At 40.5% G+C, this 15,433-nt stretch overlaps 1 protein-coding gene across 20 annotated transcripts in view; it reads left to right on the top strand.

The window, feature by feature from the left end:
• Window positions 1-15,433, top strand: part of DAB1 (DAB adaptor protein 1) — a 474,713-nt gene that overhangs the window by 435,426 nt on the left and 23,854 nt on the right. For 16 of the 20 annotated variants that reach the window (XM_052801584.1, XM_052801580.1, XM_052801596.1 and 13 more), the window contains one exon: window positions 4,456-4,515. In XM_052801584.1, the coding sequence (XP_052657544.1) occupies window positions 4,456-4,515 (60 nt within the window). The remainder of the gene's footprint in view (window positions 1-4,455; window positions 4,516-15,433) is intronic. The other 4 variants (XM_052801593.1, XM_052801595.1, XM_052801590.1 and 1 more) reach the window with 1 other exon arrangement.

The following is a 15,433-nucleotide window of genomic DNA, read 5'->3' as shown; positions in this document are numbered from 1 at the left end:
ATTTTATTAACTCTGTCAACTTATGAAAGGTCTTAAACTTTTGAGTACACCATATAAGGTGATAAATAGTGGATTCTCTTTTTTTCTGTTAATTTTTTGAAATTTTTTACACCTATTCTAAGAAACGGATACTGAAATCTCATGGAGGGCAGACCATCCAAGTAATTCTTAGAAAGACATTTTGATGGTAGTGCTCTTCTTTCTGGCTAACCAAGGAAAGAACTGAGCAAAACCTAAGAGCTCTCAATGGACATCCCCCAGGCTGAGGAAAATATTTTCAGAGTGCATATGTTATGTTACAGCCCAAGCTCGCATTCTTCACACTGACAAAAAATTACATTGAAAGCAATATAAAACAATCTTTCGTCGTTCAGTTTATCCTCAAGGGATCACTACAGGGTTTATTAAAATATAATGTAATTCATTTTGTATCACATAATAGAGGCAAATCTGAAGATAGACAGAAATCTCTGTATGCTGTAAGAAAATTGTGATTTGAGGAAATCATTTAGTATGGAGGGGAAGGAGATTCAAGCAGTGATTAGGCATTTCATCTAGCTGTACCAGAGGTTGATCTGCTAATAGGAAAAGCTCTTTTAAGGTAGACAGGAGCAAGGATAGAACAAAAAAAAAAGAAAGAAAAGGAAAGGTATTTTTTTAGGTAATAAGAAAATGTAGAAAGATAATAGAAAAAATGAAAGGATAGAGTAGCTGTAAGCCAAAATAGAAAGAAGCAAAGTGAGAAAGGGAAATGCAATTTAAACATTAGAAAATAACCATCTTATAGACCCCATGGCAGGGTCATTAAAATGAGATACATTTAACCTGTCTCTGTTGATTTCCTGGCACCCCTGCCATGCACACTAGAATATGCATCTTGCTGCATCTCTAGACCAAGACATGCAAAGCTCTCAAGGTGAGAGCGTGCCTAAGGTTGAAAGTCTTCTACCGCATAGTGTTGACAGTTTGACTAGTTTCAGGAAAGCAATCTGTTAAAAAATTACTACTCTAGTTGTCAGTTTTGTGCTAGAAACGAAAATCCTATGACAACTACATTCAGACAAAAAAATTCTGATTGTTGTTCATCGAAGTGCAGAGCTTTTAGTGACATTTTAGAGAAGTACCAGTGGAAGCAAGCAAAATGGGGTTGTTGGTCCCAGTGTTTGGAGATCTTGGAGCAAACTTTGGTGGGTAGGGAAGAAATAGGAACTGTGTTCTGAGGAATGGCCTAAAGAACAGGAGGACTCTGGACAGTTTCTTTTTCTTAAAATGGAAATAGAAGATGATAAGCAGATAGTGAGGTCTTGCCTCATCTCAGGGTACTGCTGTTACTGTCCTGTAAGTCACCAGAGAATTGCTCAAGGCTTCATTTGACAGTATCTGGATGTGATGAAGTGTTTCCTCCCACAGTGGTGCACAGAAAATGCCTGTGATTAATATACCATGTTCCCAGTATATGCAGTCTAGCATTGTCCTTCTCTGTATTTACTACAGACAATACCTTGAATACAGCAAATACTGAGATTAGGGAGCTAGGAGTCTTTTTCCGTTATCTATTGTAATTGACAGATGCTGAAGTATCGCTACCGTAGACTTGCCCAGAGCTGCGAGCCTCCTAGTTCCCATGGACTTCGTCAGCTCTTGGCTTGCTATAAATCTGGGTTCCCACAGGTCAGATCTTGCACTCAGATCGCTGGCAAAATTGTTTCTTTTACAAGAGCTTGATGATCTCAGAACCATCCAAGCTACTATTAGAAATGAAATGAGAAAAGGTCCTCTTTTCTTTTTTTTGTTTGGTGGTTTTTTTTTTAGTTTGATGCAAATTGGTGCCAGCTTCTATTATTTACTACAAAGCCTTCCCCATACTACACTTTGGTAAACAGGCATCTGCTCAGTAACCTCATGCATCCTCGCTTCAGCCTCACCAAATCTTTCTTCTGGTGCTGCTCTGTTTTTTCAACCAAGAGCTGGTATGCAAAGAATTCACTGCTCCCTTGGTGGGAAAGATTCCTACCCAGTGAGTAATTGGAAGTGGAAGATATGTGCCGAAAGTGACAATTTCTATTTCTTTTTAACGTAGTAGAGGTCACAACTTTCTTTTTAAGTGTTCTTTCTCTGACTGTCACCTTTCTTTGATACATTACCCCAAAGACTGTCTGTATCTGTCTGCTTTTTTAATATCGTCTGTCTATATAAGTTGCTCTAATGTGTTAGTTAGGCAAAGACTTGATCACTGAGCATGTACCAATCCTCTCAGCTAGTGTCAGATTTCTTAATAGCATCTGTTTTCCTCTGTTGTTTTAGTGAGGTGGGGATGGGATTTTGTTAGGTGATTTTGTGTTGTGTATGTAGCAGCACTGGTCTCTGTGGAGAGGCAAGTTCTGCTCCATGAGGAGCTGACAATCTGAGATGGGGCTTTCTCAGTTGCGGTGCTTGTATTGCTGGTAAGATGCAAGTACATCAAAATGGTTCACAGCCTGTCACAGAGACAGAGCTGTCAGCAGCAATAGTGCTGGTACCTCTTTGCTGATATTGCTAATCAAAGAAAAAACAGGAGAAATCCCTTGCAGACCCCCAGTCTAAGTAGCAATGCAAAAAAGCGTGATGATACATGGCAAGTAAAGACAACAAGAAGATAGGTGGTATTGAGTTGGGAGAGAAAAATGTCTTTCAGAAAAGTTTCTCTGTCTTGATATTAGAAGTCAGGAGCTTTTCTCTGAGTATAAGCTGGAGTGAAAAAGGGGGGATCAATAGTGCAGGGAAATGCTCATTCCACAATAAGCTGTGGATAGGAGTGTGCAAATTGGGATGACATCACGGAAAAGTTGGAAGGAGGAAGAGGAGCATGACTGAAGGGGAAACTTTCCAGAGAGAAAAGAACAATGCACCCTAATGATAGTTTATAAATAGTTTTATCTTACCACATTTGTCCTCTTTTTATGAAGACTAAGCTTTCCAGTGACTTACTAAATAGACCGTTCTTGGTTTCTGCTCTTACACTGTCACTTAAAGCTCTCTCTCTTTACAGACTATTTCCATGAAATTGAATTGTTCCACTGTTACCAGTTTCACATACCTAATGTGCTAGGTGGTTTTAGTGGAAGTGGCCAGTACTTTCAGAAAACCAAGGCAAGGAAGTCATTCCCAGGATAGGAATAGAAGAGATCTTCTAAAAGACCCGTTCAGTTTCTGTGAGGGTTCTGCGCTCATGCTCTTGACAAACTTCTACAATGTGTGCCAAGTTAGAGATACACAGTTTCCCATGAAGACTTTGATGTTTAAACATGAACAAGAGAATGTTTGAACAGTAGAGAGAGTTTTTGATACATTATACAGAATAAGAAATGATAGCACATCTCACTGAATAAGTACCATTCCTTCAGCTTCCCCTAAACCAGTCCTACTCTAGTATCAGAACTCTAAGATATTTATTGTCTTAGGAAACAAAAAGGTCATCATTTTGTCATATCTGCAATATTATTTCTCCTATTGACCTGTGAGGCTTCACTAACGTCTGAAATGTAACATTATGCTGAATGCCTTTGTTCAGTGGAAAAGTAACACTGATTTATTTAGAGCATTCATGCCAGTTTAAACCATGTTTTTACTGTTCTTTTTGCTTGTGTCATTTACAATAGATGTTCAGTGCTTCTAGGAAGGAAGAGAAATATAATCACAAATTATAAATATGTAAACCAGCAGTCCTTAGGCAAGCAAAGCCCAGTATTACAAAGCAACTGAATTTACGTGAGCAGGTTATAAATGCCCAAGGTGTAAATCATGACTGTTAACTCAATTAAAGACTCGCCCTAAGTTTTTTAAGTGAGTTGTCCCCTGTCCATGCGAGGCTGTTGACTTCAGCTCCCTGGCTGTGTCAGACTCTGACAGGCCAACAATTCCTTAGTAAAATTGCAGCATTGTAACCAAACCGCTCAGAGCAGCCGCAGGGCCCCATAACTGCAGGGGTACATGTTACGACTTTACTTGACTTAGATTATTAAATGAATTGGAAGGAAGAAATCTAACGCCATAGGCCGAACGTCTTTTTCCCCTCAGATCAGTAGCTCTACTCTGGATCTCTGCCATGGAGGAAGATGACATACTGACCTGATCGTGACTTCCATATGCATCTTCTAACCCTCAAGTAAAATGAAAAAAAACAACCATCTAAGTAGGAAGGAGATCCAAGTGCACCTGGACTTAATGCAACCAAAATTAATTGAGAATGAAAATCTCGTTTCTGAACACTACTGGGCTTTAGGATTTAAAAAATTCAGATACGTGTTTTATTTCTTCAGTATCTTCTCCATTAATGGTACCGCTTGGATGAAAAGGGTACCATCCTTGATTTCATTAGTATTAAATGACTACCCTGTACATAAATATCAGTTGCTGATTTCAATTTTTCATCAAACCTGCTTGGGTAATGACCTTTGTTTTCATTTGCTGTTGCAGGTTCCTACCAGCCAAAAGAAGGAAGGTGTTTATGATGTGCCAAAAAGTCAACCTGTAAGTGTAAGTACCTTCCCTATTTATATGAAGTAAAGAAGGTGTGTTTCTTAGCTTCTGTGACTTTCATTATTGTATGTAACATTTGGTACGTTCCTCGTGATGTGAATTTTATCAGTGATGTGTTATGGGTTGACTGGGTTGGTTCAGAGTAACCAGAATTGTAATGTCACTTATATCCATCTCATTCATTACTTAAATCTCCTTTCTGTCTTCTCCAACTCATTCTTATGAAAGTCACCGTTTATAAATGTATTATCTGTGGTTAAGAGTCAACAGTGAGCCTTAATGCATGAATCGTTGCTGCCTGGATTAGAAGGGTTCTTCTATTACCCAACGCTGTACAAGGCTTATCACTCTGAGTGAGCATGGGCTGCATTTTCTCCCCTGTGTGCTCTGTCAGAGCCGGACTTTGTATATACTGCTCCTTACAGCTTGGTTTAGTAGGACAGCAGGGGAGGCAAGGTCTGAATAGAGTGGAGGTCGAGAGAAGCAGCATTAGGAACAGGTATGTCAGAATATTGTCTGTAACCTCTACGGTAATTTTCTGTGGTGATAACGTCTATACCTCTCAGAAGACTTCCTGGTGAATACAGTGTGCTGATAGGGAAAGATTTCGTAAGGAGCTTCAAATCAAATTTTACCAAAAAAAATGGGAATTTGCATTAGAATTACTTTTCTGTCGTTTGGAAAAAAAACCCAAATGAACAAGTTACATCAAAATCCAACCTAACATGCCCCATAGAAAAGCAATTATTTTTCCAATAGAACTGACTTCTGTGGTTTTACTTCTGGTCTTACTTCTTATTAAGAGCTGTAGAGTTGTAGGGCAGATATGTGCAATTGCCATTAGTTTAAACAGTTGTGGGAAACTCTGAAAGGAACTACGTCAAGATGAAGTGTGCAGAAAGACCTCACTCAACAAATTCCTGAGTGGCAGAATTTTTTCTCTATGTATTGCCTTGCTTTCCTGGTTATTGTGGGCTGTAATCAGCACATGGAGATTTCCTCCCAATATTGCTACATATTATTTCTGTAGTGCTCTAGGTATACAAGAGGCTAAGGGTCAATATAGACTGTCAGTTCTTTCTGTCCTGTGCCTTGGGTGGACAGTAGACTATTAAAAAATCGGGGTAATATGCTGTTGTATCCAAATGGCACCATTCCCTTTCTGTGTATTAAGTTTTTGAAGAGGTGAAGCGTTTATCCCCAGAATGTATAAGGAATGGTAAAAAGTGGTTGAGAGAAGAAGTGGAGTGACAGATGCCTTAGCGACAAGGCATGCATTTGCTGAAGGGCGGGTTATACTGTTTAATACAAATTTGTGCTATAAATACCTTGAGAAATTGTTTGATTGCATAGGTTACACAGAAAATTAGTATTTCTGAGGATTTGTGTGAGAACAGAGAAAAACAAAGGAGAAGGTCAGGAATTTCAGTCTGCTGTAAGCATGGGAAAAATGCCTGTATTCAAGAGAGAGAACGAGAGACTCCTTTCACGTGAGGATGAGGTAACTTGCACAGCTTGGGCTAAGCACGGAGACCGAGATGCTGAATAAAAAAGATAAATGCTGGGGAGGGGCTGGATGGGGGCCTGAATTGTGACAGTTCTGTGGTTTGCACAAACAAACAAACAAAACTTGCCATAAATATTTCATAAGCCACTAGGAGGAGGGGGGCGTCATCGTGTTGCCTGGGAAAACCTAGTAAAATAACTCATGTTGCATAACTAATTAAGGTATTTGTGGGCATGGAATAGCTGTAGATTTGTCACTCATTTCTCATACAGTTCAGTGTTACAATTTTTCCGCTGTACATTTCCTGCGACTTTTTTATTATTCCTTCAGCGATGTTTCAAATTTACTCTGGGTATAGTCTGTAATTTAGGTCGTTGCAATATGACTGTGTGTACAGTACACTTGCAATCATGTGTGCAGACACTTTGGTATTAGACTGTCCTGGTAAAGAGCATGACTGAGATATAGGGCATATGGAACCTACTCTGTAATCATCAAATATATTTAATCTGTCATCTCCATGAAGCTGGTTGCAGACTTAATTTTTTTTTGCTATTTCATGGTTAAATTTAAAGTGATTAGAGCTTTTTCTCCAAACAAGTTATGTACTTTAATTTATGAAAAAAAAGAGAAGAAAGGAAGAAATAAGTAGCTGAGATTTTGTTTTACCTTTTTCTATTAGTATGTATTAAAAGAAAAAAAAAAAGAAAAGCAGCAATAGCTCTTAAAATTAGCAATTTAATATTCCACTGCCCATCTGATTTATTGCTTACCCTTCCACATGTGAGACTCTCTGTCATTGAGACACTTGCCATAATTTTTTTTTCAATTTATAGCTGTCATTATTATATAAACCTCTAAAATTCAATCTGAGGGCAAATAATCTAGCTCATCTACCTGGTTTAAACATATAAGGACACTTTCTTTATTAGGATATCTTGCTTTCAGTAATTTCATAATGGATGAATAAAGTGAGAAACTTTTTGTAGCTCCTAATAGGTTACAGGCACAAAGCATTCTCTCTCCTGACAATAAATGCAACACAATAAAAATGCAGCAAGTTTTGCTTGAGTTCAAACTGAATTGCCCACGTTCCCTGGACAGAGATCGGGTTTCCATGTTGGGATTTTTTTCTTCTGGTGTGTTCCCAGGCAAGTTATCTCTAGTGTCTGCACATGAAAGTGAGGGATACTGAAGCAGTCATCTAGATGCCCTCCATCCACCCTTGACTCTGTAGCCAATGGAGAGAAATAGCTGCTTCATGGGGAAATTCCTTGTCTGCCTGAGATGTCCCTCTCGGGTGGAAATAAATGCACGTCTGGACATCGTTCTTTCATGGCTGCAGAGGAACTTTAAATGACTTGCAGGTATGATAACTTCTAAATAGTTAGGCTTAAGAGGCGTGAGATCTACCACAGTGTAAAAACTAAAAGCCAGAATCCCTTTCTCAAAGGCTGCTTTGAAACTGGGAAGTGTAATTCATACTGATTTTCAATAAGATACAGCTTTCTAAGAAACCAGAACCGTTGGGGCAAAGATTTCTCTGTGTGTATGAGATCCCATAGTGGCTGAAGGTATGAAGCATCTTCCTGGTAGTGCCATGAAGCACAAGTATTCAACATTGTATATGCATCGAGACAGCTGATGTACTTGCACAGTACTGTGCCATTGCGTGAGGCTATTTGTCAGAAGGTGTCAAAGTACTTCATGGTGTGACTCCTCATGATCTCTGATACCAAGTAATGTAAATATGGTGCAAATGAGGTGGAAAGGAATGAGTCTCGGATCTCAAAATTTGAACGTACCCACTGAACTCATTATGAGTGGTGGCTGGTTGCCAAGTCACTTCTCTGACATTGGGTTTAAAAGATTGCTTACTCAATGTAATTCTTTTATTTCCCCATCTCTTTGCTGCATCCCTTCCCAGCAAATCCTTCTCTCCTGTAGATTTCCTCTGCCGGGTCAGCTCCAAGCACACACTTTTCATTGTATCCAGTTTCCTCCCAGTATCTCTCCCTTCTTCTGTATCAACTCACACTTCTTGTATTCATTCCAATTTTCTCTCTGCTGCTTAGACCAATTCTCCTATTTTCTATTCACTGAGAGTAGACATCAAGCCAGACAAAGAAAACAAGCTTACCTCAAAAAGCTTGTGTTAAGTGGTACACGGTCCACTTAGAAATTGTAGTTCTGTATGTGAAATTAACTGTTCTAAAAAAGTGAAATGTTTAATGAGCTCTTTTTGTCATAATTTCCCGTCGTCTCCCCATTATACATCCACATCAAGTTCTACCTGTCATGGTGTTTTTAGTAATAAGAGTCAGACTGTAAATACCCTTCCCGGAGACTGTCAGTCACGTCACAACAAAACCTTCTCTTCTCATCAAAATGTCTAAACTATCTGCTTACAATTTTATGAAGGCTTTCAAACAACTCATCTTGCTGCTGTGTAAAGATTCAAGGCATTATAGCTGATGCCTTACAATGCAGGCAGCCACTTGGCTAGTACCAACGACACGGAAAATATTAAACCAGGGTGGAATGGACGAGGAGTAATTTGGCTGCCTTAAGGGCAAGGCATGGGAGGAGCAGATGAAGCTGGGCTGGACCTGAGCACGCTCAGGTCTAGAAGCCGTAAGGGCTGCCTGATCCTTCTGCTCGAACTAGGAATCTGCGTTTGAGAAAGCTCAGTTTTAATTCTGGCTGGGATTACAGTGCCATTTGCAGGTCTGATTTGTTCAGGTCTCGTGTCAGAGGAAGTGTGCCTGGCGTCATCCACAAGGCATGGACAGCCCTGGGCTCCACCAGCTCGCACGGAAAGTCAGTCCCTGGTGAAACAGCATACCGAAATGTCTGGGAATAAAGTAGTTCAAAGCAGGTTTTCAGATAGCTCTCACCATTCTCTACAAAGTAAATTCTTTCTGTGACACTTGGTCTGGAGAAGAGCTTTGTAACACTGGCTTTTCCCTAGGTTTGCGTCTGTGGCTTTACAGAAACAACTTGCAGACTGGTAACATTGACTTCGGCCTCCACAATCAGGCTTTCAGGATCAAATTTTCAAAAATGAGAAGAAAGAGAGTGCACAGACCCAGCCTCTGACCATCTGTGCTGGCAAAGCTGTCCGTTTTTATTTACGTTTGCTACAAGAGACACCTGTGTTCAAATGCCCTGACTTAGTTACACTCAATTAAACCCCATGTATGAGGTTTAACATTGCGGTGTGGGATGTGCATTTTTAACAGGCACAGCTACTTGTTGCAAACTTTGAAAATACTTAAGTTTGTTATGATAATGTCTTGTGGCATGAGTTTCTTTGATGTTCTGGTGGGCCTGTGCTATTTTTTTAGGCAGAAGTGGATATACGTATCAGTATCTGTAGTGTAGACCTTGCACTAACTGTTCTGAGAAGGTTTTGTGCAGTGCTGGAAACACCTCTGCTCCGTGTGCTCCTCCTCACAGCTTGCCTTTTGATTTAATACCAATATTTACTCTGATACCACTGCTGGCTTATAATGGAAACATTTAGCACCATGCCAAAGGTAACAGCTGAGCCTGGGAGGTGAGATGTTGTTGTCACATCCATGTCTTCAATAGCGAGACCGTGCTGCAGCAGGAGGCTCTTATTATAACAACTTCTCCACACATCAGCCATTTGTCTCCGTCTGCGGCGTGGGTACCGTTCCCTTTGCGACCTGCATCCCCTGCCCTGTGTTATCCTCTGGGCAATCGCAGCGGACGTTGCTAGGTGATCTCCAGCAATGTTGCTCATGTTGCACTGTCATGTCTTGAGATACTTGTATCTGTGGGTTTGGGTTTTTTTTTTTTTTTCCTTCCGTAGGGGTTAGAGGGGAGCTGCTGGCATTGCAGGAGGGTCCCGCGTTCAGTCGGGTCTGGCTGAGGCAGGAGAGGCAGATCCCTTGATGCCGTGGGGCAGGTTTGGGACGTTGGGCAGGTAGCTGACACAGCGATTTTGTTTGGACTTTGCGTTAGGTATGCCTGTTACCAATCAAGGTCTGTCATTATCTGTGATTTAATTACTTCTACATTGGAAAAGGTCATTGAGATTTGTCAAGGTGGTTTTTCCTTCCTTTTAGCAAGACCCATGCGCCTCATCTTCTGCTGGTTTATATTTTCTGCTTCTGTTTATGCCTGTGCAAAATGCAAGTAAAGAGTCTGAATAAAAGCCTTTTACCCTCACTCAGCGCCAGCATAAACAGCTATGCAACTCATAGTTTGGAGTGGATCCACAGCAAAAAAACACTTAAACACCTGAATTTTCACTAGCAGGCTCTGTTCAGCTTCAGCTGAGGTGAGAGGATGGGTCCGAGACTTTGCTCAAACTCCCATGCCTCTTTTCCAAGGAGAGGAACTAGCCACCATCAGGGATGTTTCCCAGAGATCACAGCCATCAACTTGTGGCTACTGTACTTGGTGGGATATTAGTTCCCTGATCAAGCGCTGTAATAACTAAATCTGTATTTTTTTTGTTTGACTTTGTATAACTTTTTAGTTTTCTTTTTTTTAAGCTATTTTTTCTGGGGGTATGTTGTGGTTTACTCCTTGATAAAAATTTTAATGGCACAGGAAGCAGAAACCAGGTCGTCCTTCCTAGTCTTCCCAGATTATAACATCTGTAACATAACACATTTCTTCATGTGTGTTATATATATGGCTTATGTAGGTTTTAGCACCTGAGCTCAAAGTTAGGGATATTTCAACTGAATCTTGAAAAATTGTTCTTGCAATGCCGGGTAGAGCAAGAACATTCAAAAAGTTGTTAACCTGAATTCAGCGTCCGATTTCCAACAATCTGGAGGGCTAGATGTTAGAATTAATCCATTGTTAATATATAGATTGTTTAAGATTATGAATCTTAGTCTGGGTAGTTTCTGATCATTGAAAATATGCCCATGCAAACTTCTGGTTTCAGTCCATCCATAATTTTATATCTAGCATGTCAAATAGTGGGTTTTAATAGTGTAGGAATGCTGTTTCACAGATGAGAATAAAATGTCTTGATTTAATTGTTCTTTTATGTCACATTGATATTGTGGGTCACATCTTGAGCTCTTTTTAATCCATAGGAGTTGTCCTGCTAGCAGGTTTCCATTACTGTATTTGTAATACCATTCCCTGAATGTGATCCTAAACCCTGTACCTCCAGAAAAATGATTACATGCTATCAAAGCACTGAACCTACTTTACTTCCTAGTGCAATCCTTTAGGATTTTGGGACATAATCCCATAGCGTGGGAAAGCTGTAATCCAGCAGCACTGCCCTTAATCAGTTTTTCATCATTCTCTCTCTGTACTGTACAAACAGCAAGAAACAAGGGAGCAAACAAAAGCTGCAGGTTTTGCCCTGGTGACATGGTTATCTTGTTGGATATAGGTGACATGGGTGTTAGTATGGCAGTTCAGATTTGTACTTTCAATACAGAACTCGGGCCGTATAAATAAATGATAAACATTTCAGTGGCCCCTTGTAGTTATGCAGCCTGTTAGGTCACTTGTCTAGTGGCTTCATGTGTGTTTGCATTCCTAAATTCAGCTGGATTCCTATACATTTTCTGGGGTAATATTCTGTCCCTTTCGATATTCTCCAAAGTGGAAAAAAGAGAACATTGCTGAACCGTAGGTCTAGCTCATTGGTTGTGGGGTAAAGTTCTGTTACATATAGTGAATTTTTGTCTTTTATGCAATATGACTGATGCAGATTTTATCTGGTGGCTGCTGATATATTAAGTTGACAGCTGCACATTGTATTGATTCACTACATTTTGATTTGCTCAGAACCTTGCAGCTCATAGTAATTTGCTAAAACATTTATTTACACACAATCTGCTTTCTAAGTAGTGGAGTTTGTAGCTTTACCTAGTCTGTATCACTGTATGTATTAAATGATAGCAGTTGCACAATTTGGTGTTTATTTACAAATTAAAGGCAATACAGTTCTGGGGAAAGTGCTGCATGCATTTTGCATCAGTTTGGGGAGAAGCTGTTGTAAATTTTTGCAGATTCATTCAGTGCGTTATGTACGGAAGTACATGGGTCTTGGGTTTTTTGCCTGCTGAAACTGAGGAGACTTCAAGGTTTGGAAAATACCGTGATGATGAGGTATTCAAAAACGAAGATAGAAATAACTTGTTTCTCAAGCTTGGTTATAGCTCCAGTCACCTGTCATTTTGAAAAGCATTCGATAGACCTGTATAACTGTGCCTTGCAAGTATTTTAAAACAGTACATTTGGGGTTCTTTCTAATTCCCTTCCATTGTAAAGTTTATTCCCTGCAAGCATCCAAAGCTGTCTCCGCTGTCACAGTCTAGAAGTGGAGTTTTGCTCCCACATGGAAGTTTGGATTCTCGCCATCACTTGTCTTTCCAATCTGCAGTTAAAGAAAGCCATCACGTGTCACCATGGCTGGCTGCACTGTGCCACCCCGGCGGTGCCGTAGTCCCCTGACATTGAAGAGTTCATCTTTCCCCATCGGAGCTCTTGCTGTGTCCTGTGCCACTGTCCTCATTCCCATTTTCCCCAGGGAGAACTGGTGGAGCTACACACTGGGCACAAAAGGTGCATTACTTTCAGAAGTAGATCTTTAGACCAGAAATGCCACTGATGCCAGTGAACGTGCCTGGCAATAACTCTGGATGCGCAAACCTGGCCGAGGCTGACCCTGACGTTGAACCAGCCAGCAGCTTGTCGTTGGTCCCTGATTTTCCTGCTCAGACACGCTTCCTCATGCTGACATGAAATTTGGTGTAGGCTGGCTTTTGCCACTGTATCGGCTGAAATGTTTTGCTCTTCCCCTTTGTTTCCAGTTTTCTGTTGAATGGAAAAACATGTTTCATTTTAGTATCTTTGCATTGCATCAGCCGCATGCAATAAATTGCACATATCCGTAAAGGTATCTAAATCTAAAGCCAGGCTTGTGTTTCTAGAAGACAGATGTCAGGGCCTGTTGCTCCATAGTAAATGTAAATTACAACAGCTTTTGTAGCTTGTGTCAACATTTTGAAAGCCTCAGTGTTTAGTTCAACAACATAGTGATATTTCTGGACTTGCAGCGTTTCTTTTAAATATGCGTGATGTGACCGGTGTATACCATGGTGCGTACCACGCTCTCTAAACCCACCACATGGGGTCCTGAGAAGACATGGAGGCGGTGAGCATGTGGCTGGGACCTTTGCACCAGCATCCTCTGTGCTCTGGGAAGTTTAATTATCTTGGGTGTTGTGTTGCCTGGAAGCAGCATGGGTCTGGCTTTAAGCTAGAGTCACTCTTTTGGACTCTTGATTTATTAGAGTCTGTCAGAGAAAAGTGGTAATTGAAGCATTTTAAATACCATTTCCTATAAGAGTAAATACGTAAAGTACACAGGGAATTCAGAATTAAGTTCCCTTCAAATGAAGAGAAAATAAACAAATGAGTAAGTGTATGTTTTGATCATATGAAGAGATCCTTAATTTAAAGGAAGCTATTGAGCAACAGTGAAGCAATTCACTCAAACACTCCTCAATAATCTATTATGTCAATTATCCTTAACCATCCCACCTCTTTAGCTGCACAGGGTTGACTAACAGCATTTTTAGCTAGCACATCCAGCGCTTTCCAGTGAACAAGCAAAGGAGACTGGACAGCTGGTGAATGTGATAAAGCTTGAGGCTACCCTGTAGTTGGGTACATCATACCAAAGTCCGTACTTGGGTTTATTACTTCAAATAAAAATACAGAGGAGAAGAATTACCTGAAGAAGAGTGCTCCTGAAAAGTAAGAGTTACCCTATGAAACTGAAAAGAGAAACTTTAAACAGGAGGGTTCCCGTGTCCCATGGGATTCTGAGCACTGGATTTGAACCCTGTGTAAGTGAAGGATGCCCAAATGCATATATTTTGGATAAAAATCAATCAGTGTGGTTTTATGGCAGCCCATGTTGCTGACGTGACTTGTACCCATTGGGAATCACCCTACATTTTCACAGCAGCCGTACAACTAAGGTTGTGCTCAGCTATACCTGTGTAAATCTGGGTTAATGGTAACGTCGTGGCTGCCATTACCTCTGTAACTGGGAAAGGTTATGGCATTCAAGGATCTTTAGGATCTGGAGGAGGCTGAAGATTGCAAAAGCATTGCCAATTTTTTCTTCACACACATATTCTTCAGTGTATTCTCTTTAATTAGGAAGTAATTGAGCAATTCTTTGTTGAGTATCATGCTACTTCATTAATCCAACAGTAGTTTTACAGGAAAACAATATGTCTGTTGGATGTTTTCAGTGTGTCTCAACCTACTAGACGTGGGTTGACTGATGATTGGTTTAGTCATGATTCTGACGTGCTCCTTTGTTATAGTTCTAATTGTTTTTTAGAATGAATTGTAGTTAATTAGCAAGCTGCTTGCAGCTCCTGGAGCTCATAGTAGTATCAATACTTGTTGTATAAGGTTGTGCAAATAACTGGAGCTTTGCTTAACTAAAATAATGATTTGAATATTTACATTTTCAACTAAAATAAAAGCAAAAATCTTTAGTTTGACTAACCGTTTGACTTGTCATTAGACTTCCAGTGTAAAATACGTGTTAGAAAAAGGGAATTGGAAATGCAGAGAGGCAGCACAGTTGGGTGATCCCTCTTTTGTCTACTGGGCTGAGTGGTACGGCACTGTCGTGGTTTAACCCCAGCCAGCAACTAAACACCACGCAGCCGCTCACTCACTCCCCCCCACCCAGTGGGATGGGGGAGAAAATCGGGAGAAGAAGCAAAACCCGTGGGTTGAGATAAGAACGGTTTAATAGAACAGAAAAGAAGAAACTAATAATGATAATGATAACACTAATAAAATGACAACAGCAATAATGAAAGGATTGGAATGTACAAATGATACGCAGTGCAATTGCTCACCACCCGCCGACCGACACCCAGCCAGTCCCCCGAGCGGCGAATCCCTGCCCCCCACTTCCCCGTTTCTGTACTGGATGGGACGTCACATGGTATGGAATACACCGTTGGCCAGTTTGGGTCAGGTGCCCTGGCTGTGTCCTGTGCCAACTTCTTGTGCCCCTCCAGCTTTCTCACTGGCTGGGCATGAGAAGCTGAAAAATCCTTGACATTAGTCTAAACACTACTGAGCAACAACTGAAAACATCAGTGTTATCAACATTCTTCGCTCTGAACTCAAAACATAGCACTGTACCAGCTACTAGGAAGACAGTTAACTCTATCCCAGCTGAAACCAGGACAGGCACTTATCCTGAATGCAGGAAACCAAGTTTAAATCCCTCTGCTGTCTTAAAAGATTTGAATAGCTAATACCCAGCTCAAAGGTTAATTACTAATTGCTGGTTATTTACTATATTTAGTATGCTTCATACTCTTTTTTGCTTGCTGAGCTCTGAATCAGAGTACAAGT

The sequence above is a fragment of the Harpia harpyja genome, chromosome 11 (genome assembly GCF_026419915.1).
Source record: "Harpia harpyja isolate bHarHar1 chromosome 11, bHarHar1 primary haplotype, whole genome shotgun sequence".
NCBI lineage: Eukaryota > Metazoa > Chordata > Aves > Accipitriformes > Accipitridae > Harpia > Harpia harpyja.
The sequence above is the reverse complement of the archived record's forward strand: the minus strand, read 5'-3'. Positions and strand labels throughout refer to the sequence as shown.